This window comes from Ambystoma mexicanum, chromosome 2q (genome assembly GCF_040938575.1).
Source record: "Ambystoma mexicanum isolate Mex_15411 chromosome 2q, UKY_AmexF1_1, whole genome shotgun sequence".
Classification (NCBI taxonomy): Eukaryota; Metazoa; Chordata; class Amphibia; order Caudata; family Ambystomatidae; genus Ambystoma; species Ambystoma mexicanum.
Genome location: NC_090924.1, coordinates 1,309,716,058 through 1,309,740,039, shown reverse-complemented (window position 1 = coordinate 1,309,740,039; position 23,982 = coordinate 1,309,716,058). Strand labels below are relative to the sequence as shown.

The 23,982-nt window shown below is 44.1% G+C and overlaps 1 protein-coding gene across 2 annotated transcripts in view; it reads left to right on the top strand.

The window, feature by feature from the left end:
- NGLY1 (N-glycanase 1) overlaps positions 1 to 23,982 on the top strand; it is a 520,539-nt gene that overhangs the window by 225,382 nt on the left and 271,175 nt on the right. For both annotated transcript variants that reach the window (XM_069648769.1, XM_069648767.1), the window contains exon 6: positions 23,691 to 23,812. In XM_069648769.1, coding sequence (XP_069504870.1) covers positions 23,691 to 23,812 — 122 coding nt within the window. The remainder of the gene's footprint in view (positions 1 to 23,690; positions 23,813 to 23,982) is intronic.

The window sequence follows — 23,982 nt, the reverse complement described above, 5'->3', positions numbered from 1 at the left end:
CATCACCTCAGTGCCAAGGGTGTTTACCAATATGATCAGTCCCAGTTTACACTTACCTCGACGACTCCACGGGGGACTCGTTTGACGCTTGTTTTTCAAACACCCAAAAAACAGTAGATCTCCTTCAGCCTCGGTTTCTCGATCAACAAAAAGAAATCCAGTTTAGTCCCCAGCCAAGTAAAACAATTTCTGGAAGCTCTAATTCGGACGGAAGACTGTTTCGTCTTCCCCTCCAGCGAGAGGGTTCAGAATATGCTTTCACAGATCCCTCAATGTGTAGCCAGTCGGGAGGTGACAGTACGCAAAGCAATACGCTTGCTAGGAATGATAGCGTTGTGCATATACTTGGTTCCCCACGTGCGGCAGCGCATGCGTCCCATGCAAGAGTTGCTCAACAGCCAGTGGTGTCAGGCCAGCGGACAATGGGAAGATCTGGTAGTTGTCTCGCCAGCCTTTGTTCTCTCTCTGCAGTGGTGGTCAAGAGAAAATCTCTTGAAGGGGAAACCTTCACCACCCCTGCAGTGGAAGCCACTCTCACGACAGACGCCTCTCACAGGGTGGGGAGCTCATCTGCTTCAACAGACAGCACACAGAGTTTGGTCTCCTCAAGTAGCGTCCAATTATATAAACTTACTGGAGCTGTTAGCGGGTGCTCAAAGCTTTGAAAGCCTTTCGGGTGCAACTGCAAGGGAAGACAGTGCTGATTTGTATGGACAGCACTACAGCTATATATTACCTGAACAAACAGGGGGGCACTCACTCTCCAGAGCTATCCAAGCTGTCCCAAAACATTTGGATATGGCCTCTCAAACACATGTTTTTGTTGTCCCAACATGTTCCAGGGGAACTCGATCTTCTGGCAGACGTACTCAGCAGAGATTTTCCTCTGCCAGAAGAATACGAATGGCGACTGCACCAAGACATTGTGTCCAACGTCGTCGCAGAATGGGGTTTCCCAGAGATCGACCTCTTCGCTACTCAGGAGAATGCCCAATACCAAGACTATACCCCCAGGTACCCCCAGAACCGATCCAAGGGGAACGGTCTCTGGATAACCTGGTTGAGGAGATTTGTCTACGCTTTTCCCCCCGACTCCGCTTCTCAACAAGATGGTGCACAAGATGTACCAGGAACCAGTTAGCATGATACTGGTGGCCCCCGAACCAGTTACCATGATACGGGTGGCCCCCATGTGGGCCCGCCAACCCTGGTTCGCTCACCTGATGGAAATGTCCCTCTCCCCGCCAGACAAGCTACCCTGCCCGTACAACATGTCTCAGGACAAGGGGGAGACCCTACACCCATGCCCACAAACTCTGAACTTTGCGGCCTGGCTCCTGAGATCATAGTTTGTGCACCTGCAACTCCCTCAGAGGTTCATGGACATACTCAGGGAAGCGAGAAAATCTAATACACGTTATTGCTATGCCAGCAAATGGAAACGTTTTGTCATCTGGTGCAATTCCAAGGGCGTCAATCCCATCGATTGCTCACCCTCACACATCGTGCTGTATCTAACCCACCTGTTGGGACACTGGGTTAGTATTCAATTCCCTAAAGGTTCATTTGGCTGCTCTGTCAGCCTACACCACATCACATCACAACAAAAGGTGTTGTGGTGGAAAATACTGGTGATTAAAGCCTTTATGGAAGAGGTTAAGAGGATGTATCCTCCCATTTCTCACCTAGCCCCCGGATGGGATCTGAATGTGGTTTTGCCCAGGCTCATGGGAGCTCCCTTTGAGCCTATGCATACAGCAAGTCTGAAAGAACTGGCTTATAAAACAGCCTTCTTAGTGGCTATCACTTCTATCACAGGTTTGTGCCTAAATTCATCTCGAAGTTCGAACTACCCACTTTTCTTTCAGAATCCTACTAGCATGGCCGAAAGAAGCCTTCACACACTAGACTTGCGCAGGGCAGTCATGTTTTACCTGGAAAGAACCAAACCACTAAGGAAGACGAAACAATTCTTTGTTTCAGTGGCAGCTAGTAGAGAAGGGGAACCTGTCTCTAAATCAGCTATCTCAAAGTGGATTGTCAAATGCATCACACTATGTTACATTCTTGCTGAGAGAGAACTGCCCTTCAAGCCTAGAGCACACTCTACTCGGGGCACTGGGGCATCCATAGAATTAATTGCAAATGTTCCTTTTGAATCCATTTGCAAAGCGGCAACCTGGAGTTCTGTACACACCTTTACAAAACACTATTGCCTAGCTACTCATTCTAGGTCTGATTCTCAGGTGGGACAAGCAGTACTAAGACATCTTTTCTGTATTGTTCCTTCTCACAACCCACCTTCAACTCCGGGTACTGCTCGCTAGTCTATGCACAGCATGTGATTCTAAGCAGATTAACAAGCCTCAGAAGACCTGCATTACTTACCGTAATAGCATTTCTGATGGTTGTATCTGCTTGGATTCACATGCACCCTCCCTACCTCCCTGCTCAGGGTGTAAGGAACATAGACGTCTTACTGATTTCTCTCTTTATGTTCTCGATCACTATAGCCTTGGGCTCCCTCATGACAGAAAAAATACAATCGGATGGACCTCGGCTCGCGAAGGATTTTGGGTACATCGCACGTCACGATAGGGATAGTGTTACAGACACGCCTATGCCGACGTCCCCTTTTGGTCCCCGAAAGACAAGATGCAATACTCCGCGGTTACCACTGCATGTCGGACCATATGCACAGCATGTGAACATAAGTACATACAATCATCAGAAATGCTATTACGGTAAGTAATGCATGTCTTAACAATTTTGTGATGCAAAGATAATTCCTGAAGGATTGTGTTTTGAGCAGAATGCCTTCAGTTGCCAAATTCTTGTTTCAATAGAATTATCTGATCCAGGAGAACAGCGTTCCGTTCTGGAAATATTGAGGACATCTAGTTCTTGTATTTTGCAGTAGAATGGAATGTTAAGGATTTCGATCAGGCGATACACCCTGGTCTCCGCCTAGTATGCAGCGCACAACTGAAATGCTTATTTTGTTATGTATAGGTTCAATATTTGAGAAATACACCACTCATATCAGACCCCCTTTTCAAATGCCCCGGGTTACAATGGACCAGGAACCAGGCTGGTAGATAAAGGTAATATTTATTTAGAAGTTCAAGAAAATCGCACACTTTTTAATATATGGGGCAGCAATCGCCAATGGGGTGATCAGAACAATATGTATGTAAGCAATGCACTTAGTTTAACCTAACAACATAGATAGAAAACCCCAGAGAATAGAGATGCATTTGAATTTTTGGAAAGATGGCACTCCAGTTAGGATTTCCCCCTGCAATATTCCTCAACCCACAAATAATAACTTCTAAATAGATATAAGGAAGCAGCATGTAATCAGGAATGAGGAATAAGAAACAAAATTTGAATCCAACCTTTCCTGCCCAAACAAGAGAAACACTGATTTGAACATTTGCAATGTTAAAGTGACACTCGGAAATGGCTGAATAAAACAATGAATGTGTGAAAAAATCCTTTAAATAAGTACAATTCTCTACAGAAGCAACACTGGAAAGTTACAAGCAATCATAAGCAATAGATTGAACAAAAGCATACAATTCTAAAATGAATGGAAGGTTTAAAACAATTGCGTGTAAAACTTTGCAAAAATGCTCATTGCCGCCTGAAATTCACTGATTTTTGAGTGCAGTGTTTGGGTTGGGGTGTAGCTATATGTCTTAGGTATAATCAAGAATTGAAGTGAGGTCTCTAGCTATTAAACTGAGGGAGCTATGCAATGTAGAATTGGCGTTTTTAGATAACTGGTAGTGAAAACAGAAAAACTCATTGTGGACAAGAATAGTTTCTCTTAAGTTTTACTCTATACTAGAGCATTCAGGCTAGAATACCAAGAAAGACACAGTTAGCTCTAGAGTTGATTCATCACTTCAACCCCAAATCCCCAGCTCCCGCCCTGGCGAAACCAGTCCGATCACTCGAAATAGGATTGAAAGTTTAGGATTTACACAAGATAAAAATGACTGAAGAAATGGTGCTTAGCAAGATAAATCAAGGATAGGATTGCAATACGGATTCTGACAATGTTACAAGTTATAAAGGTAAAGATGGGATGGTTTACAGATTGGGATAGGGCAAGGCAAGCTATAGTCTTCTATGATTCCTATTAATACTTACAGTCCACTTTAATTTAGGGTTTTTGACTGTCAAGGGTTCTGGTCACCACACGGATCTGGTCTAACACAGGACAGCTGTGCAAATCTGCCAGGACATGATCAGATGGGCTGTTCTGGTCACCGGACTGCACTGGACTGGCACTTCTGTTTACTGGATACTACAGATCAGCAGGGCAGCAAGTTTGCAGCAGGCATGCATCTAGTAGCAGCAAGCCAGGCTGGATCGGGATGCTTCCCTTGGGTTTTTTTTTTTTTTTTTTTTAGAATTTGAGACCTAGCTGAAAATTGGGTCAGCATAGCATAGGCCTTGGCCTTGTAATGAAAGTCTGGAATCCGGATGAAACGGGATGAAGAAATTCAGGAACCGGATGCCACACAGGAATTCAGGAAGAAAGTCAGGAATCAGTGTGTGCTCTGTGCTGTCAGGGGCCCTTATTTATCATGCCAGATGACATCGCTACAGTATATGGTAGGGGCAGGCTTACTACCCATGCCCCTAATACTAGGATTGGGCAAGAGCATAGTTTCCGCCTCGTCTACTGCTGATTGGATCACAGAAAAAGGATGTCATGTTTATGGGATGATTTTTACAGCGTTTAGAAACCTCCCCTACCTACTGGAACCGAAATCTACATTTGCCACAAACACACATTTGTGCAGTTGCAATCTCTGAGAAAATCAGATACACAGGTTACATATTCTGTGCGTCTTATTTCAATCCAAACCCCCAAGTCTGTGGGACCTGGTTTCGCCTTGCTGATACATTTTGGTAATTTTAAACATGAAAGATTTGGCCTAAAATTCCCCAAATTTGTACACAGATGTGCATTATTGCCGGGGATGCATGTACACAATGTTATGTTTGCAACATCAATACTTTCCCCGTAATCTGTCATTTTTTTATAACTTCTGTTCCTTTTGCAGTAATGTGTTCTACCAAGTTTTCAAAGAAAGAGCATAAAATTTGATCTAGAACTATGAACTTTTCATTTTTCCTAATTCTTGCTGCAAAGTTAAACTTCTTTAAAGTTCAGTTACAAAATCGTCTTTAAAGCCAAAACGAAGGAAGTCCATTGTCACTTGATCAGTTTTTTTTCTTTCCCCCCCCAACTGCTGTCAATTGTCAGTTTCTTTGAAGCAGGATGAGGGGCCTCTCTCTTGATTGAAGGTTTTATTGTTCCTCACACTTGACAGGTGAGAGTCTCAGCCTGCTATTGTCCCTGCCTAGAGCAAAGAGGAATGTCTGAGCTTGTGAAGATTCTTTGTCCTGGTGCATTCAAAGTCTTACAAGCTAGCAATTGGCGCTTTCCTGTGGCAGAAGTTTGAGGTGTCGCCCTTGCTCAAGGCTAGCAACTGGCAGAGCAAGTTTTTTTATAGCTTGCCAACTTAGCCTACGAGTTTTAGCCATCATTCTCTCATTTTAAATCTTGACTCGAACAAAACCAGTGGAATCGAAACAGTTTATAGGTGTACTTTTACCAGCAACAAATCCTTTTACATTGCTAAGTAAGCAGGCCTTAACACAACAATTTACTTTTAAATGGGCGATTTTCTCTCTTCAGTCAGAAAAAGCACATTTTACTATGTCTTTAAATTCGGTTTTCATCTCCAGCAAATTCTCACTTTATGCAGCTATAGTTCTTTTCTTGAGTGCTGGAGTTGTTTTGCAATATGGATACATTTAAACAGCCACATATTTAGAGTCTTTCTCTGAACAGCTTATTTTTAGATACTTTTGCAGAGAAAATAGACATGTGTCCTGTGTAATATGAAAACAAAGCCCCTGGTAGATTTTTCAAAGATACTTTTGACAGGAGCTGTCATTCAAGAATTAGGCCTGGTTCTGCTGAGACACAGTGGATGATCCTGGGCATTGCATGGCCTTTTTAATCACCGTGGTTTGTAAGGACTGGATGAGTTTAGCACCAAGCAGCCATTCTAAAGGTTGAAAAAGGTGTCATTTTAAAGGGGCATTTTGGGTTTTCAGCAAAGTAATGTTGCCTCTTCTACTTAACTCCATGTTAAATGTTGCACACTGGCACATTCCTTCAATGAGTACTCTGTTCCACCCCACCTGAAATGTGTGTGGCAGGGTGGTGCAGCCATTTTCTGGTTGTTGCAAAAATGCAGATTAGAGTCCATTTTGCTGTTTCTTGAACCAATGCAGCGAGTGATGTGGTAAGGCACATCTGAGTGGGTCAATATATCCCACAGATTCCCCACTTACCCCCAGACCTCTTCTGGACTTCCAGTTGTGGGGGAGTCAGGCAAGTGGGATTTCTTCCATGGGAAAAACGGATACAGTTGGGAATGAGTCCTCCTTCCCATCAGCGAACGATGCAACATGTTTATCCTGTTGTCTCTGGACAGAACGCGGAACGACACTTCCTTGCTTTCCCTGGGATCTTCCTTTCATAGTGTGGAGTGACACTTCCGGATCTCCTTTGGTTTCTCCCTTACAGGTTGCCAGGGCGGTCCTCCTTGGTTGTTAGGTAGGTGCAACCAGTACGAATCTATAAAAGGGCATACAAACCGGTTACGACAATTTCCCACTAACTGTCCTCCAATCGGGATGACAGCAGTGGGATACACATGCATTCAGTGACAATTGAAATATTCCTATGCTTCAGGTGTACCCCCCCACTGGGTTTTCTATGGACTCCTCTATCTGTTGCAAAGTGTGCCTGGGGTGGCAACTCTTTAGCTGATACATATGGACCCACTTTTCTTCTGTCAAGTCACCCTTGGGGATGCAGATTCTGTAGGCGACTGGTGAGATTTTGTCCACAATTTCAAAAGGTTTCCTCCAGGTAGGCAAAAATGTGCGCTCTTTGGTCTGGTTCCTTTGGAAATTGTACAAGTAGACCCTGTCTCCTACTTGGTATTCCTTTTTGGTTGTCTTTAGATCACAGTGGGTCTTCATGCTGTTTGCAGATCTTTCTAGATTCCGCTGAGCGTACGCAAAAGCATGGTGTAGGTGTTTTCTCAGATTCTCAACATACTCATGAGTTGTGGAGGCATTTATCAGTGTCTGCTCTTGTGTTCTATAGAGCAGATGCTGGGGTAGCACCATCCTTCGTCCAGTCATCAGCTCAAATGGAGACACCTTAGTTACAGAAGAAGGGTTAGATCTGACGGCCATCAGGACAAGCGGTAATCGGATGTCCCAACTTGGTCCAGAATCTGCCACAAACTTTTTTTAGTATGCTCACAATTGTTTTATTGTACCTCTCAGCTCCCCCACTAGAGGAAAGGCGGTATGCAATGTGTAGTTTCCTTTTTCCCTCCCAAGTATCTCCCACATCTTTGTCATCACTTCGCTGGTGAAGTGACTAACTTGGTATGACTCAGTCCTTTGTGGTAGTCCAAAACGCGAGAAGATGTGATTGATCATCAGGGCAGCTGCTGCTTCTGCCTTGCAATTTGGGGCCGGGAGACATTCCACCCATTTAGTAAACAAGCATGTTACGGTTAACATGTACTTGTTCCCCCTAGAGGAGCGAATCACATGCCCGATGAAATCTACTTTCCAAGGCAGTGTCATCCCCCTCTTTTGGAGGGGAGCTCGGTGTGTGAGTGATGTGTGTGTGCAAAATTTGTGTGCAAAATTTCAGCCACCAAGACACCCCTTCAAGTATTGGTCGAGGTCCTGCCCCATGTGTGGCCAGTATGCAACCTCTCGCAGGATTTCTAATATAGTATGAAACCCCCGAGGACCGGCTGTGGCTGCATCATGGGCGTGGCTTAGTATCAGGCTTCGGAATGGGGTAGGGACCACCCACTGGTCACAGCCAGATATGGATCTCCTTACCAACAAACCGTCTTGGATTCAGAACATTTATGGACATTTCATAAACAACCTGAGGATCTCTTTCTCAATGCAATCAGTATCCGTCAGGAGAAAGTTCTCAGGGTCTTACTTACCAATGATTGGATCCCCTTTTTGTGCCGTGGTTAAATCAGCATTTGGGGTCTCCTTACTCCACTGGGCAGTTGAGTTTATTGTGAACATTTGTCTAGGACCTAGTGATTGCAGTGACCTGGATTTCCCCCAACAGGGACTCCATCTCATGGAGACCCCACTGGATGGGTCCAGTTTTGGCCAGCTGATCAGCTAGGTAATTTCCAGTTTTGTCTGGTCCCTCTATTCTGGAATGACCCTTGATCTTTTTCCAGTAGATGATCATCCCACTAGAGGTGCCAGATCATCAATATTTTGTATTAGCTTGCCATGCTTGAGTGGTTGTTGGCACATAGCATGCCTCTGGTTTACCAATTAACCAGGTACTCCATGAACCTGTTCCGGACATAATCTGAATCAGTGATTATGACCAGTTTGTGGAGTTGGTGTTGGACGGCAGTGAGGATGGCTTGATGAACTGCCATCAGCTCTGCCCCCTGACTACTACCGGGACCGATTTTGTACCCAGCTCAGGGTTCCGGGCCATCATTCACCCAGGATTCTACACTGTCCCTGACGAGACTAACGCAGTCAGGTCAGCGTCGGCATATACCTGTAAACTTATTTCAGCCTGCAGACCTTTTCTGACCACCCCCAATAGCATCACTTTAGCCAGAACCCTCATCATGTCCAGGAGAGACTATTGTAGTGCCCTTTGGGGACTAGCAAGGCTAACTTTAACAAATTGGAAATTACTCAGAACAATGCCATCAGAGCAGCATTATTCCCAGAAACCAACATATTTCCGAATTCAGAACCAATCTACATTGGCTCCCTGTCGAGCAGAGAATTTCATTGAAAAACGCTTGCCCTAACTCAAGTGCCTGGCCAACAAGGCCCCCCTTTACCTATTCAACGGCCTTTCTCTCCACACATCTTCCCGGCCTCAAAGAATTGCTCACACACAGCTTATCTCTGCCCAGATTCAAACTTCAAAAAGCTGGGGGTGTGAGCTTCCCTGTCTTGGCTTCCAAGCTCTGGAACTCTTTCCCCACTGCCATCAGATCTGAGCCCTCCTTCAACTCCTTTAAGCAGAAAACCAAATCATGGCTTTTCGCTCAAATCTGATTCATTCTCTTGATTTCTGTCTTGGCCTTAGAGTTCTCTGCCACCAGCCATAGTTCTCTGGCTCCACTACCCGATTGTAAATTATCCCTTGTTTAACTTATGCTGCCTTAGTGATAACTCGCTCTTGATCGTAAGATTATATAACACGTTGATCCAAGTTCACTTATTACTGTATGTACCTGCAACTGTTTACAGCTTGATCCAAGCTCACATTCTATTGTATATTTATGTAACTGTCCTGTACGTTTTTCGCTCTCTAATGCCTCCGGGCCTGGCGCGCGCTATAAATAAATAAAATACAAAATAGAAATACAAATAGGCATTCCCAACGCTGGCCACTAGTTCCTTTTCCCCGTTGTTAACATGGTAGGAGCAACTGTCCACATAAACTGTGGGCATTCCCTCGCACTTGTCTTCTTCATAGAATTTGTGCGTGGAATTCAGGTATGCCTCCATGTTGTCCTGGGTTTTAAGACTTTCGTCCTCGAGACAGTTTTCTCTGGCACAATCATGTAAGTCAGCCAGACCTTGTGCGAGGGGACTCTTCTTGTTTTGGCCATATCTGACCTCCACAGGAAAGCCTTGCATTGACAGAATCCAGGAAATAATTCTGGAATTACTCACATTTCCGACCCATATTCTGTCACTTTGGAGATATTGCAAAGGCTGGTGTGGCGTCTCCACTATGATGTGTTTCCCCCCTCCCCACCCGGATGAACGGGCGGTAATTGTTCAATGTCCACACCGTTGCCAGGAGTGCCTTCTAACAATCGTTGAATTTTTCCTCCAGTGGATAAAGTCTTGCTTACATAGATGACTTTATTGACCTTGTCATGCTTTTGATATAATACTGCTGTCAAGCATGTATTCGAGAACCCTGTCTCCAAGAAGAACTACTTGTTTTTGACACGGTAAACTAGACGAGGCACTTGTGGGAGGCTTCTTTTGAGTTGCTTTACTGCCTTTGTTTGTTCTGGACCCCACTCCCACTTCACCTCCACCCCCCCCCTTCAACAGATGGATCGGGGGTCTTGTGATCTCTGCATAGTCCTCAATGAACTTCCTACTGTAATTAGTCAGTCCAAGGAGGTTTCTTAGCTCACGCAGAGTTATGGGGTCTTTTAGTTTTAGGAGTGCTTCCACTTTTTTTTTTCTGGGGACAGAGACCCTCAGGGGTTATCTCATGCCCCAGGAAGTTGACACGGGTTCTGCACCATTGTGCCTTTTGAAAGGAGAGTTTTGCTCCGGCGACCCTCAACTGTGGCAGAACATAACGGATTTCCGCTATGTGTTCCTCCACAGTTGAGCTTTTGATCAGGACATCAACTACATAGGCCAGGTTACTCCTTTCACCCCAGTCGGGCATGGCCTTATGCAAGAAGATCTTGAATTAATTGCCGGAGTTGATGTATCCAAAGAGAGTCCGGGTCCATGTGTACTGCTGCCCCCAGAAGGTAAAGGCCAGCTTGTATTGGCCCTCCCTACTGACAGCACGGTCCAGAACCCATTGGTCAGGTCAATGGCAGTATACACCATTGACCCCTGGGCCAGCTCCTGGTTAATGTAAGGGAGAGTCAATCGAGACATGTGGACCTGTTTGTTCAGCTCCCTCAGATCAGCACAGAGTCTCCACAGGCCATTGGGTTTTAAAATCCCCAGCACCGGATTATTAAAGGTGCTGTGGACTGGACGAATTATCCCACAGGACTCAAGGTTTTTGATTATTTCTGTGAGGGACTCCATGGATGCGAGAGGCAAGCGGTATTGCTTCACGAACACTGGAGTCATACCAGGGTCCGTGGGAACTGTTGTGTGGATTTCGGTGCAACCACAGTCATCAGTCCACTGCAAAGAGATGCTGAAAATCTAAGAAAACTTGTTTCAACTTTTGCTTGTGCTCCGGAGCCTCACAGGCATCAGCTAGGTTGACACACTCTTCAACCATTTGCCTGAATCTTGGAAAAACTTCAGGTTTTGCTATCTCAGCGGCCTCCTCCAGCTGGGTGGAGAAGCCCCTGGTTAAAGTACTGACCTGGACAGAAGGTTTGAGGTAGGGGAGGTTGTCCCTGTGGACCTGGAAGATCACCTCATCCCTCCTGATGTCACAGGTCACCTCTTCCTCACCGTAAGGGCAGGAAGAGTACACCAGGAAATTCCCCCCATGCCGGGTGAACATGTCTGGTGTTATGTCATTGTCGCTATCACTGTTCAAACAGTCAATGGGGATTGGTCCTACCAGTTTATTACCTAGATCCATGGAAAAATGTCGGTCATCAACCGCCATTCCAATAATGGTGCCTGCGGCCAGAGTGATGCTCTTAAGGTCCCTGTTATCCATCAATATTGGATTGGTGTTGTGTTCTACATTGACTAATGGTGTTGGGTCTAACCCTAACCCCTGCAATGGCAGATGGGCATTGAGGTGTACATATGCGTCAGGATTTTGCAGTTTCTGTCCTCTTCATTTTTAATTCAAGTGGGAATAGTCATGTCCGTCCTGGGATGGTCACCTCCTCTCCAATTTGAACTTCAACTGCATATGGCAGCAGTTGGGCTGACCAAAAGGCTTTTTCTGAATCAAAGTACATGGGATTACCCACTAATCGGGACCAGGCTTTGTAATTTATCAGGTCAAAATTAATGGCAAAAAGATTGAGAATGTCATTGCCTAAATAGAATGCAGCAGGGACATCTTGCACGACCCAACAATTATGAACTATGCTTTTGTTTCCGACAGAGATTTTGAGCATACACCTGCTAGGCAGGAGATGCTTGGATTGGGCGTTTCCAGACCCATTTCCCGCTTATCTTTTTTAATCAAACATTTTATTGTTTTTTCATACAAGAGTAGATAGACATTACAACAACTTGGAGAGCCGTATAGGGAGCTCTCAAGGCCCAACATTCAAAACTAACCACAAAGAAAAAAGAAAAAAGTGGGTCACTAAGAAACAAAAGCAGGCAGCATTAGTATGAGTCGACACAGTAGTCTCTGCACAGTTAATATGTACTCCCAGAGTCGGGTCAATTGGTAGGAGAAGGACAGGCTATCGATAATCCTCCCATTTCTGCCAGATTTTCTTTGCCTTTTCGGGGCAGCCTCTCGCAGCGTAAACTGTGTTCCATTACAGTACATATGTCTGTCTGTGGCCCATTGTTCAAGGCTGGGTGTCGCTTCCGATCCCCATAATTGTGCTATGTTCCTCTTCGTTACTGCTGTAGCTGTGGACATGAATAGCTTCTCGACAATTCAATGTCGTCATCTATCCCCAACAGCAGAAGCTTTGGTTCTCTGGGGACTGTTTTGCCTAGAATCCTTGACAGTTCATCGCAGCATGCTTGCCAGTATTGTCGAATATGCTCGCACTCCCATAGAATATGGAAGAAGGTACCTTCTTTAGGCTTGCAGTGTAAGTCTGATACCCTACCCCAACGGAAGAGTGCCACTCTTGGGTAGTAAACCCGGTGTAGGATTTTAAGCTAGATGAGTCTGAATCTGGATGAAATCGCTATCTCCCGGGAATACATCAGAGCAGCTATCTACTCCTCCGCCTGAATTGCCCCCACGTCACGCTCCCAGTTGGCCTTTAGGCTTGTCAATTCGGTTGTGGCAAAAGAAGTAATGGCGTTCTACATGACAGAGGTGACCTTATGTTTAATTTGTTCGGGGACTACATTGCGTTCCATCGGGGTATATTCAGGTATATCGCGCATGGCAGGGAGAATTGATCAATTTAAATGTGGGAATGGCTGGATCTTTTGGGAGCTGTCGGCACATGGCTTTGCTGATTTTCTGATGAAGCTCTTACCGTTGTTCACGCACACTCAGGCGAGAACAGATTCCTTCCCCTCATTTAACTGAATAGGGATGAATAGCTGTTCTCTAATTTTCTGAATGTCAGCTAAACTTTGAGCTGGTTTCATCATTTTTTACTATGGAATTGGGTTTTTCAGATTGTGAATCAGTATAGAATTTCAGAGTATTTCCTTCCAGTGTGGAATGCTACTTGAAACTGGAAGGAAGGTTTATTTTCAGAAATGGAGAGGAGTTCCCCTCACCAGTTTGTTGTCCTACAGAAATTACCGTCACGTCAGGTACTTGGTTATTCTGCAAATGAAACTCAATATGATCAGGTTTTTGTTCAACCATGTGGTATGTGCCATTTAAACTAACATGGTTAACACTGTTTTAATTTTATCAGCCTGTTAGTCTGGGTCCAGAGGACCTTGTTCACACAGTCTATCAAGGGGGACAACCTTTGCAGGATGTCATTCCCTAGTAGACAGGGTGTGCCCTCCGGAGTTACGACTGACAGGGTGTTTCACCTTATGTCGGCCAATTTTTATTTTATTTTCAAATCCGCAGTCTTGACAGGAATTTCATTCCCATCGAAATTCTGAAGTTGTCCAGGAAGAGGGGTGAGAGGGATCTGGTATTTATTCCCCCCCCCCCCCCTCTTCCTGAATTCAGCTGATCAAAGGCCCTCTTTGACAGAAGAGTTGCTTTGGATCCAGTGTCCGCCAGTGCCGAAAATGTACCTTACCCTTGTACTTGGACCGGGGCATAAAATCTTCCCTCCTTCTCCAGTGGGCAAAGGTAATCGGCATTCTGGGCAAGTTTGGTGGTCAATTTCCTTATTTTTCATTCTGACACAGGGTTAGTTTGGTCATGATTCGGTGTTGGAGTTTAGGGATCTGAAAGAAGAATTTGACGTTGGGATATGTGGGGAGTTTTGGGCTCCCCTTCTGATTCTGGGCCATCCCCCACACCCTTTTTGGATGCAGTCCCCAGACTTGGTTTGGACGGTTCATAGTCATTTTTTCGAATTCAAAAATGTCAAGTCAATTCTTTTAAAATAAGTTTTTATTCGAAATGGGGGGTTCTCCCAACCCCCCTTTTTTTTACCCATTTTTTTTTTATTCCCAGACCCCAAAATAAATCTATAATTTAAAAAAAAGGAATTCAACTTTTTTTTATTCGACATTTTTTTTCGAAAAAATGACTGACCACCGGTTTGGACAGTGTGGTTTCCTTGATGCTCACTCTGGAGTTCAAAGATGGCCGATTCTGACTCCGTCCCCACATTTACCCATGCTTCATTTGGATCTCGTGGGACCCATTTTTCTTTGGGAGGAGTTCCCCCGTCTCTGAAGGAGAAGATTTTTTTTTCTCAGAATCCTCAGAGGATTCCTCTCCTTCAAATTGGAGGACACTAACCTCCTCCACAAAATGGGTCTTTTTGGGTTCTTTATTTCTCCTACCCGCCCTCTGTTCCTTGGGTGGCAGGTTTTTGGGGGCAGGAGATTTTGGTTCCAGTTCCTGGCTGTCCAGGGGCTTTTCACGGGTAATGAAGGAAGCTTCCTCTAGGGCTTTACACCACCCTTCCCCCAAGCCCCTGTTCCTCTGGAACTGGTGAGTGGTTGGGGTGGTCCCCCACCGTCATTGTTCTGGAGTACCAGACCCTTGGTTGTTGGGGTTCTGAGCCGCCATGTTCATCTGAGGGTTCTGTTGAGCAGTCACCATGCAACCTAGATCCTGGGAAAGGTTCTGGGCAAGGCGCTCCAGTTGAGACACCCGTTGCTGGTGCGGGGGTCTCTGGTCAACCCTAGGTGAGTCACGGGAAGGGTAACTATCCCTTCTCCCATAGTACCCTGGGTATGGAGAATTTTGGTAACCCTCCACCCTTGGCCTCTCCTCTCCCGGATTGGGCTGTCTGGGATCCTGAAAGCGGGGAAAGAATGGAGGATTGTCCTGCAGGTTGGGGTTTTGTGGGTACTGCGGAAAGAAACTCAACCCGGCATTTGGGAGATAACTGCCCTCCTGGGGAAACTACCTGGTTGGATTCCCCTCTTGGCCTGGGGAAGTCCATACGTATCCCAGGATGGGTCTGTTACCCTTGTATCAGGGGCTAATGTAATCGTGGGAGTTAGGGGTCCCATGTGTGGTATTCTCTCCCTGACTACCACCTGTCTGGGATTGGCCCGAGGGCCTTCTGGGTCTTTGATTGATTGGATGGATTTGGTACAGGTATATTTTAAGCCCCCCACCCCCAATCTCCAGATCTAGAATGTGGGCAACCTTCACCTCTGCCACCTTAGCAGCAGCAGGGGTGTTGGTGTCAATCTCCCCCGTCTCACCTGTGATCGGGATCTCCCTTGTTCGGCCGCAGGACTCTTCCTGTGGATGGTTCGGGTCTTGAATAGGCTCGCCCGAGCCTCGTCAGGTTGCAGGACGCGTTCAGAGTTCCAGGAAGTTCGTGATTCCAGGGTATCCAGGATTAGCGATGAACGAGTAAGTAGGGGAGGGAAATCCAGGAACAGGATAAAAGGCAAGGAAGGAAATGAGTGGATCAAGGGACCAATGTAGAAAGTAAGCACACGTCGGGTCACTACCAAAGATAGCGTTGAGACACACGGACCCGCAGGGGCGTGACCAATTTATAGTACGTGCCACGACGTGAAAGCTAGTGCGTAGCACGGAGCTTGGTACGGCCATGTTGGGAGGAACAAGGAGTACAAGCCCTTCGTGACAATGACCATGAGGTCCAGAAGGGGCAATTTCGCCGAGTCATGACAGTTGGCTGGTTTGGGGTTTTTGTTTGTGTTTTTATCTACAGGTTTTTGTACCTCATAAATGTGTGTCGCATGTTCTATTACCCAGTCCAGTGATCTTTTCTCATGAAAGTTCCTCACCAGCTGGTTCATTCTATATTTTGGGAGAAGCGAGTGCTTAAACGCCCAAAAACTATTCTTGATAAAATCACTTGTGTCTCTACGTTCTCGCCGATCAGTAACAATCTCAGAAGAACTATTTTAAAGAATTGGACCATGATTAACACTGAAACCTTTAAAATTGCTACTCCACGGTTCACGTTTAAACGGATGTCAAATCTACAAGACAGACATGTCAACACCGATACCCAAGAATAATGTTCAAACTCAACGTACACTGTGGAACTTACCCCCAGTGACGGGTCACTATAAATGTGGCACCTGTTCGGTTTGTGAATTAACACAGAATCTAAAAATGATTGATCTATATGGGAATAAATGGCATCTAAATTATTTTATGAACTGTGGGACTAAATGGGCCATTTACTGTATAAAATGTCCATGTAACCTTGTGTACATTGGAAAAACAAAAAGACCCATAAGACAAAGAATTGGAGAACATAGATCATGTGTTAAAAATGAAATCCAAGACAAACCTTTGGTTGAACATTTAAAAAAAGCTAAGCATACACACAAAGATATTCTTTGGTGTATCTTGCAAACTACAATGCACACCCAAGAGGTGGAGACCGAGATCTGAAACTCTGTAAACTAGAACAAAAGTGGATTCACAAATTGGACTCTGTCAATCATGGTCTAAATCTCACAAAAGGTAACAGGCGCTCCTCTCCAGAGAGAACATGGCATGATAACCTGATCTGAGGTGAGTTTGCAGCACACGCTTTTTCCTCACTGTACCTTTCACAGATGGGAAATATCCATTTGCATATCAGTTTTTGTCCCGCCCACATGGGCAATCCAGCACCGAAATGCTACGGCAATTCCTTTCTGAACAAGAGTACTGACAGCAACTCCATACACGTGTTTCAGCCTTGTTGGGCCTCATCAGTGAGGTGAAGCTGTGCCTCTCTGAGCACAGTAAGCAGGGAGACCATGTCTGGTTGCCCCAGGTAACTTAGGGTGACCAACCCCAAGTTCCTTACACATATTTCACAAAAGGTAACAGGCGCTCCTCTCCAGAGAGAACATGGCATGATAACCTGATCTGAGGTGAGAGTTTGCAGCACACACTTTTTGCTCACTGTACCTTTCACAGATGGGCAATATCCATTTGCATATCAGTCTTTGTCCCGCCCACATGGTCTAAATCTATACATTGAGTGGAATCTGTTTATGCATAGATAGTTATTTATGCAAATATGGCCAAACTCTTTTGTTTCTGTCTCTCACAAAAGCTCAACCATGGATAAGAAACGTTTTCTCTTCTCTGCTAATTTGACAAACATGCATTTAGCATATACAAAATCACTCCGACTCAAGATGGTGACTGATGACCTACAATTGTCGCGTTTTCCTTCCAATTTTCTTAAAAATGTTAAACTCACTATGTGCTTGCAAAGAAAATACCAACATCAAGCAATACTGGTTCCCCGTGTCTGACACATACATTCTGTCACAACCGATAAACACACATGAGATGGTCCCGCCTCAAGATGGTGACCGTGACGCATGACGCGTCAATGACACCCATGCCATAAATAGATCACATGATCAACAGTAGGTTATAATGATCACAACGCTACAGACTCCTTTTGAAATAACCGCAGAACACCAGCTATCTCATAAGTAAGTGTATGTATGCGAGCCGCTCTATATGCCACCGATTACACGCGAAAAGTCAGCCCTAACAGAAGGCACTTTTGCTCCTTTCGTGTCTCTATTGTAGCTTAACTGACAGATGCGAATAGTACCAGGGCTCTTCATTTACGCCATCCGCTCGCTGCGACATTTTGTTGCATGAGCCAGAAGACGGAACAAGTAAATAAGAACAGAGGTAGGACCAATACCCCTCCTTACTATAAACAACAAAGACATGATGGGAATACTAAATGAATACATTTTTCACATATAGACGCTGTACGACAATTACAACACTGAAAAAGAGAAAAAGAGACTGGGTTACAGAATAGAATTTGAAAACTCCCATGAAAAACCGGCGTTTTCTGACAGTAATTGGACCTTACATTGAGTCAATATTTGGTATACATGTATTTTCTCTCTCGTGTGTCCTTTTTATATAAGGCAAAACAAAATAAGTAAATTCTTGTGTAACAATGAACCATATCGAATGAATTAACTAGCAAATAGTAAGTAAAAAGAGATGCTCGAAATAATGCCCTTTGGAAAGTAATGATGAAAGTAATAAGGTTGCACAATCAAATGACATGTTGGGTGAATTTGTGAACTCGTAATGTGAATAGATATTGTTTGAAATAAGTATTTAACTGGAAATATAGTGGATTTTAATTGTTTTTTTATGTATATTTTTTATGTACTTTGCTGTAGAGAAATATATGCGGCATGATGAAAATCCAGATTGAATATTGCCCCAACATCGGGGCCCGCATGTGTCCTGAAGAAAGCCCTGCACCAAGCTCTATCTAGTGATTTTAAACTGGAAGGCTTTTCCACAACCAAGTAGCAAGGCTGGAAACAGTCTAAAACCTGTCTACACTTTTGTAGATGTGGGATTTGACAAAATTGGACTGTCATCCACTATGAATAGTACTGTATGGTATGATCAACTGTACAAAAATGAAAATAATAGATGTGCCCCTTGTATATTTGACTGCACATGAAATATTTGTTTGATTTTCTTCTATTGATCCTTTTTTGAAGACCACTATTTGGTGGCTTTTTACGTTGCTTCTTAATAAATTGTATTTTTCTATATTTCCGGTTTCTACCGTCTTTGATATATGTTTAGAAAGATGGTTCTTCCCACATTACTGGTTTGATTACAAGCCCCCAACTATTGCTACATCCAAGGGTAGCCAACTGGGTCTCTGCCTTGTACTCATATTTTGGGAGGGCATGAAACTCCTTACTATCTGTTCGCACCCTCCTGTTGGTCTGTGCAAAGGCGCGCTTGAACTCCTGCACACATTCTTGTGGGGCCTGATCTTCCCCGCACTGCAGTTTGTAGGTCGCATTGCGGGCCTCTTCGGGGTTTCTGTGAGCAGAGAAATATTTTAAGATGGCCGCCCTGTAGGTGGTCCATCTGGAGTGATTCTGGTACTCCAGTCCCGCAAAGAAACTGGAGTATTCAGGGGAGAATGTCCATTTCACATACTGTATGCAATTCTGGCTGTTCTTCATATGAAAAGTATCCATTTGTTCATATAATTCTAGGTGTTCCCAGTCAGAATACTTTTCATTTTTGATATGGATTTATCACACTTATAATGGCCTTGACCTGCCTAAATTAATCTATTTGCATAGCTCTCTTAATTTTGTTTGCGTTCTTTGTTCTAGTCACCAGAGTCCACTCGTCCTCAGACTCCAAGGCGCTGGTACTGGAGGTGGCTTCTTTGTCCTCTAGGCACTCCCTGATTCTGCAAGCTTGAGAAGAGCTTGCAGAATCTGGGGGCCTAGTTTCCCTATTCCTGTGGTGCTCAGAAGAGTCTTCTGACTCTCCCCTGCTCCCAGGAATGGCAGAGTACCCCCCCCCCACTGCCCTAACTGGGTAGAGGTCTTCAGGATACTCTTATTGGGCTTTATTTCCTGGAGTTCCCCATCAAATTTTACAAACTGATCTTTTGGAAGGCTGTATTTGTGTGGATCCAGTCCCCTGACTCTCCCCTCATAGGAATCTTCCTGATCAGAGATATCAGCACTAACATTTGGGGATTTGTACAGGGACGCCCGTCCATCAATTTTTGGGGGGTGCTGATCTGTCGGTCCCATTTTACCAACCCCATTGAATTCTGCCATCCCCATTGCCCCCGGTTCATATGGGCCAGTAGACATGAAGCTGGCAGTGTTCACGGTATTGAATGGGTTTGAGTCCCGGAGTACAGAGGTCCTTATGTCATGATCAGGGGTTGCCCTGTCCCCCTCTACCTATTCAGGGTCCCTCCAGTTAGAATTTAGTCTAGCAGCCTCTTTCTCTAATCTTGCTACCTTTTTTCTTTTTCAGCCCCTATTTTCTGGTGATAAGCAAACATCTGAGCTTTTTGTTCATCTGTTTGTTTTAATATTTTATCAACGCCTTACTGGCCTGAATGATTCGCTCTTGCATTGCTACTTGTTGGTTGAGTTAATCGATCTTTTCATAGAGGGCTTCATTGTCCCTCTGCACTTCCTGCATGTTTTGGGAGCACTAGGACATTCTCTGTTGCAAGTGATTCATCTCCTGGGTTTGGGTGTCTTTGGCTTGGGTGTTCTCTTTCAGAGCTACTACCCGTCTGGTGTGCTCTAGTAGCTTCGCATGCTCAGTTCTTCCTTTAACTCCTGGAGGGCCAACCTTCTTTCGTGCAACTCTGTTTTTAACTCCCCTATTTCCTGGCCTAGGGTGTCTTTCTCTTGATTTAGGGTGCCGCCAGGTCATCTTTCTGTTTTTTGATCATGTAGGATTTCTGGCGCTCCTAATCGAATTCCTCTTGAGAGTGGAGGTCATTCACAATTAATTTATTATTTTCCTCTTTCAAGGTATCTATCTGGGTTTGTAGGGTAACTATATGTTCTGCGCAGGCTCCATTATAATTTAATTGTTGCACCAGTTTCTGCTGACTCTGTTGCAGAGAGTCAACCCTTTCCTGACACTCCTCTTTTAGTGCCTGTAATTGGGTGTCTTGCTCTGCATTCTCTTGCTGTAGGAGAGCCGGATCCTTTTAATTTTGTGACATAATGTCTAGATTCTGCCTCCAATTTTTGGCTCTTCTGTAGTCTTTGTTCTGCTGAGTCTGGATCATTCTGGATTTTCTCTAGTGATTCAATTTGATTCTGTGCCAGAACTATGTTTTCAGTGTGCTTTTCCCGTATCACTCATATGTGGAGGAATAGGTAGGCCGCAATTATGGCAATTTTGCTTTGCTCCTCTTTAACTTTTGGGGCCATGTACAATTCAGTGAGAGCTTGGTGTAATGGGCCATTGTCCTGCCATGTTTCCAGGTTCATGGCAGTGACCTGTTCTGTGATTTCCTGCAGCCAGACATGTTTATTCTGTTCTGGCCACTCACCCCTGACAAAAAGCTTGTGCAGGCGGTGCTCCCTAGCCATTTTGATTTCCACTGTGATCGCCCTTTTGGAAATATCCATTTCTTTATTAATTATTTCGGGGTTGATTTTAATTTTACTTTTACAGACAGGCCTGGTTTTGGAGTGTTTGTTTTGGGAGGCGCTTGTACAGTGTAGCACAGTATACCAACCACGCAAAGTATCACTACCCTGCAGGTTAGTCCGCTGATCCCGGACGAGCCCCCAAATTTGTTAAGGATTTCAATCAGGCGATACACCCTGGTCTCAGCCTAGTATGCAGAGCACAACTGAAATGCTTATTTTGTTATACATAGGTTCAATATTTGAGAGATACACCACTCATATCACACCCCCGCCCTTTTCAAATACCCCGGGTCACAATGGACCAGGAACCAGGCTGGTAGGAAAAGGTAATATTTTTTTAGAAATTCAAGAAAGAAAATGACAAAAATGTTAATATATGGGGAATCAATCACCAATGGGGTAATGAGAACAATACGAATGTAAGCAATACACTACAGATGGAAAATCCCATACAATAGATACTTTTGAATTTTTCCAAAGATAGCACTCAAGTTAGGATTTTCCGCTGCAATATTCCTCAACCCACATATAATCTATTCTAAAAAGATATAAGGAAGCAGCAGGTAATCGGGAATGAGGAATAAGAAACAGAATTTGAATCCAACCTTCCCTCCCCAAACAAGAGTGAAAAACGGATTTGCACCTTTGCAATGTTAAAGTGACACTCGGAAATGGCTGAATAAAACAATGAATGTGTGCAAAAATCCTTAAATAAGTACAGTTCTCTACGGGAGCAACACTGGAAAAATACAAGCAATCATGAGCATTAGATTGAACAAAAGCATGCAATTCTAAAATGAATGGAAGGTTTAAAACAATTGATAGTAAAAATAACATGTGTAAAACATTGCAAAAATGCTCATTCCCGCCCGAAATTCACTGATTTTGAGTTTTGGGTTGGTGTAGCTATAGGTCATGGTTATAATCAAGAATGGAAATTAGGTCTCTAGCTATTAAACTGAGGGAGATATGCAATGTAGAATAAGAGGTGATTTTTAATAAAAATCGGGTAGTGAAAACAAGGACAAGAATAGTTTTACTCTATACTAGAGCATTCAGGCTAGAATACCAAGAGAGACACAGTAAGCTCTAGAGTTGATTCATAACTTCAACCGCAGAAAACCAGCGCCCGCCCTGGCGGAACCAGTCCGATCACTCGAAATAGGATTGGTAGTTTAGGATTTACCCAAGATAAGAATGACTAAAGAAATGGCGCTTAGCAAGATAAATCAAGGACAGGATTGCAATAAGTATTCTGACAATGTTACAAGTTATTAAGGTAAGGATGGGATGGTTTAGAGATTGGGATAAGGCAAGGCAAGGTATGCTATGGTTTTCTATGATTCCTATTAATACTTAAAGCTGTCAGTTTCTTTGAAGCAGTATGAGGGGCCTCTCTCTTGATTGAAGATTTTATTGCCCCTCACACTTGACAGGTGAGATTCTCAGCCTGCTATTATCCCAGCCTGGAGCAAAGACGAATGTCTGATGAGCTTGTGAAGTTTCTTTGTCCCGGTGCATTCAAAGTCTTTCAAGCTGGCAATTGGCGCTTTCCTGTGCCAGAAGTTTCAGGTGTCACCCTTTTCTCAAGGCTAGCAACTGGCAGAGAAAGTTTTTTTTTTTTTTTCTTTTTTTTTTTTTTTAATAGCTTGCCAATTTAGCCTATGAGTTTTAGCCTTCATTCTCTCATTTTAAATCTTGACTCAAACAAAACATGTGGAATCAAAACAGTTTATAGGTGTACTTTTACCAGCAACAAATCATTTACATTGCTAAGCAGGCCCTTACACAATATACTTTTAAAAAGGCTATTTTCTATCTTCAGACAGAAAAAGCACATTTTACTATTTCTTTAAATTCGGTTTTCATCTACAGCAAATACACTTATGCAGCTATAGTTCTTTTCTTGAGTGCTGGAATTGTTTTGCAGCATGGATACATTCAAACAGGCATCTATTTAGTCTTTCTTTGAACAGCTGATTTCTAGATACTTTTGTAAAGAAAATAGACGCATTTCCTGTGTAAAATGAAAACCAAGCCCCTGGTTGATTTTTCAAAGATACTTTCTACAGGAGCTGTCATTCAAGAATTAGGATTGGTTCTGCTGAGACACAATGGATGATCCTGGGCATTGCAGGGCCTTTTTAATCAGTAGTTCGTAAGGACTAGATGAGTTTAGCGCCAAGCAGCACTTCTAAAGGTTGAAAGGTGTCATTTTAAAGAGGCATTTTGGGTTTTCAGCAAAGTAATGCTGCCTCTTTCACTTCACTCTGTGTTAAATGTTGCAGAGCACACTGGCACATTCCTGCAGTGAGTAGTACTCTGTTCCACCCCACCTGAAATGTGTGTGACGGGGTGGTGCAACCATTTTCTGGTTTTTGCAAAACTGCAGTTTAGAGATCCTGGTGCGCACAGGAGTCAGAGCGGCCATTTTGCTGTTTCTTGCACCAATGCAGCAAGTGAAGTGGTAAGGCACATCTGAGTGTGTCGGTATATCCCACAATGTCTATAAAGCCAAAAACAATGACTGCCTATAAACACAAATCAAATGAAATCCCGTTGTAGAACACATCTGGAAGGATGGCTTTTCTATTAGCAACACAAGTGGTTTTCCCCATAGGATAACCAGTTTTATTTTGTTGTTTTAGGTACAATGATCCTGAGAAGCTCCTGGAAACAAGATGTGGGCGCTGCGGTGAATGGGCCAACTGTTTCACGCTATGCTGTAGAGCACTCTCATTTGAAGCCAGATATGTGTGGGACGCGACAGGTATGTGCTGCGACCGTGCCTTTGTTCAAGCTTGTCCAGACACACACTTTTGAATATGTAAGATTGCCCTTTTAAGGTTAGAACATGTTTCTGCTGATGTGATTGAGTCCACAGAAAATTTTTGGGATGCTTAAGGCTATTTATGGTAAATGCCATCCAGATCTGACTGG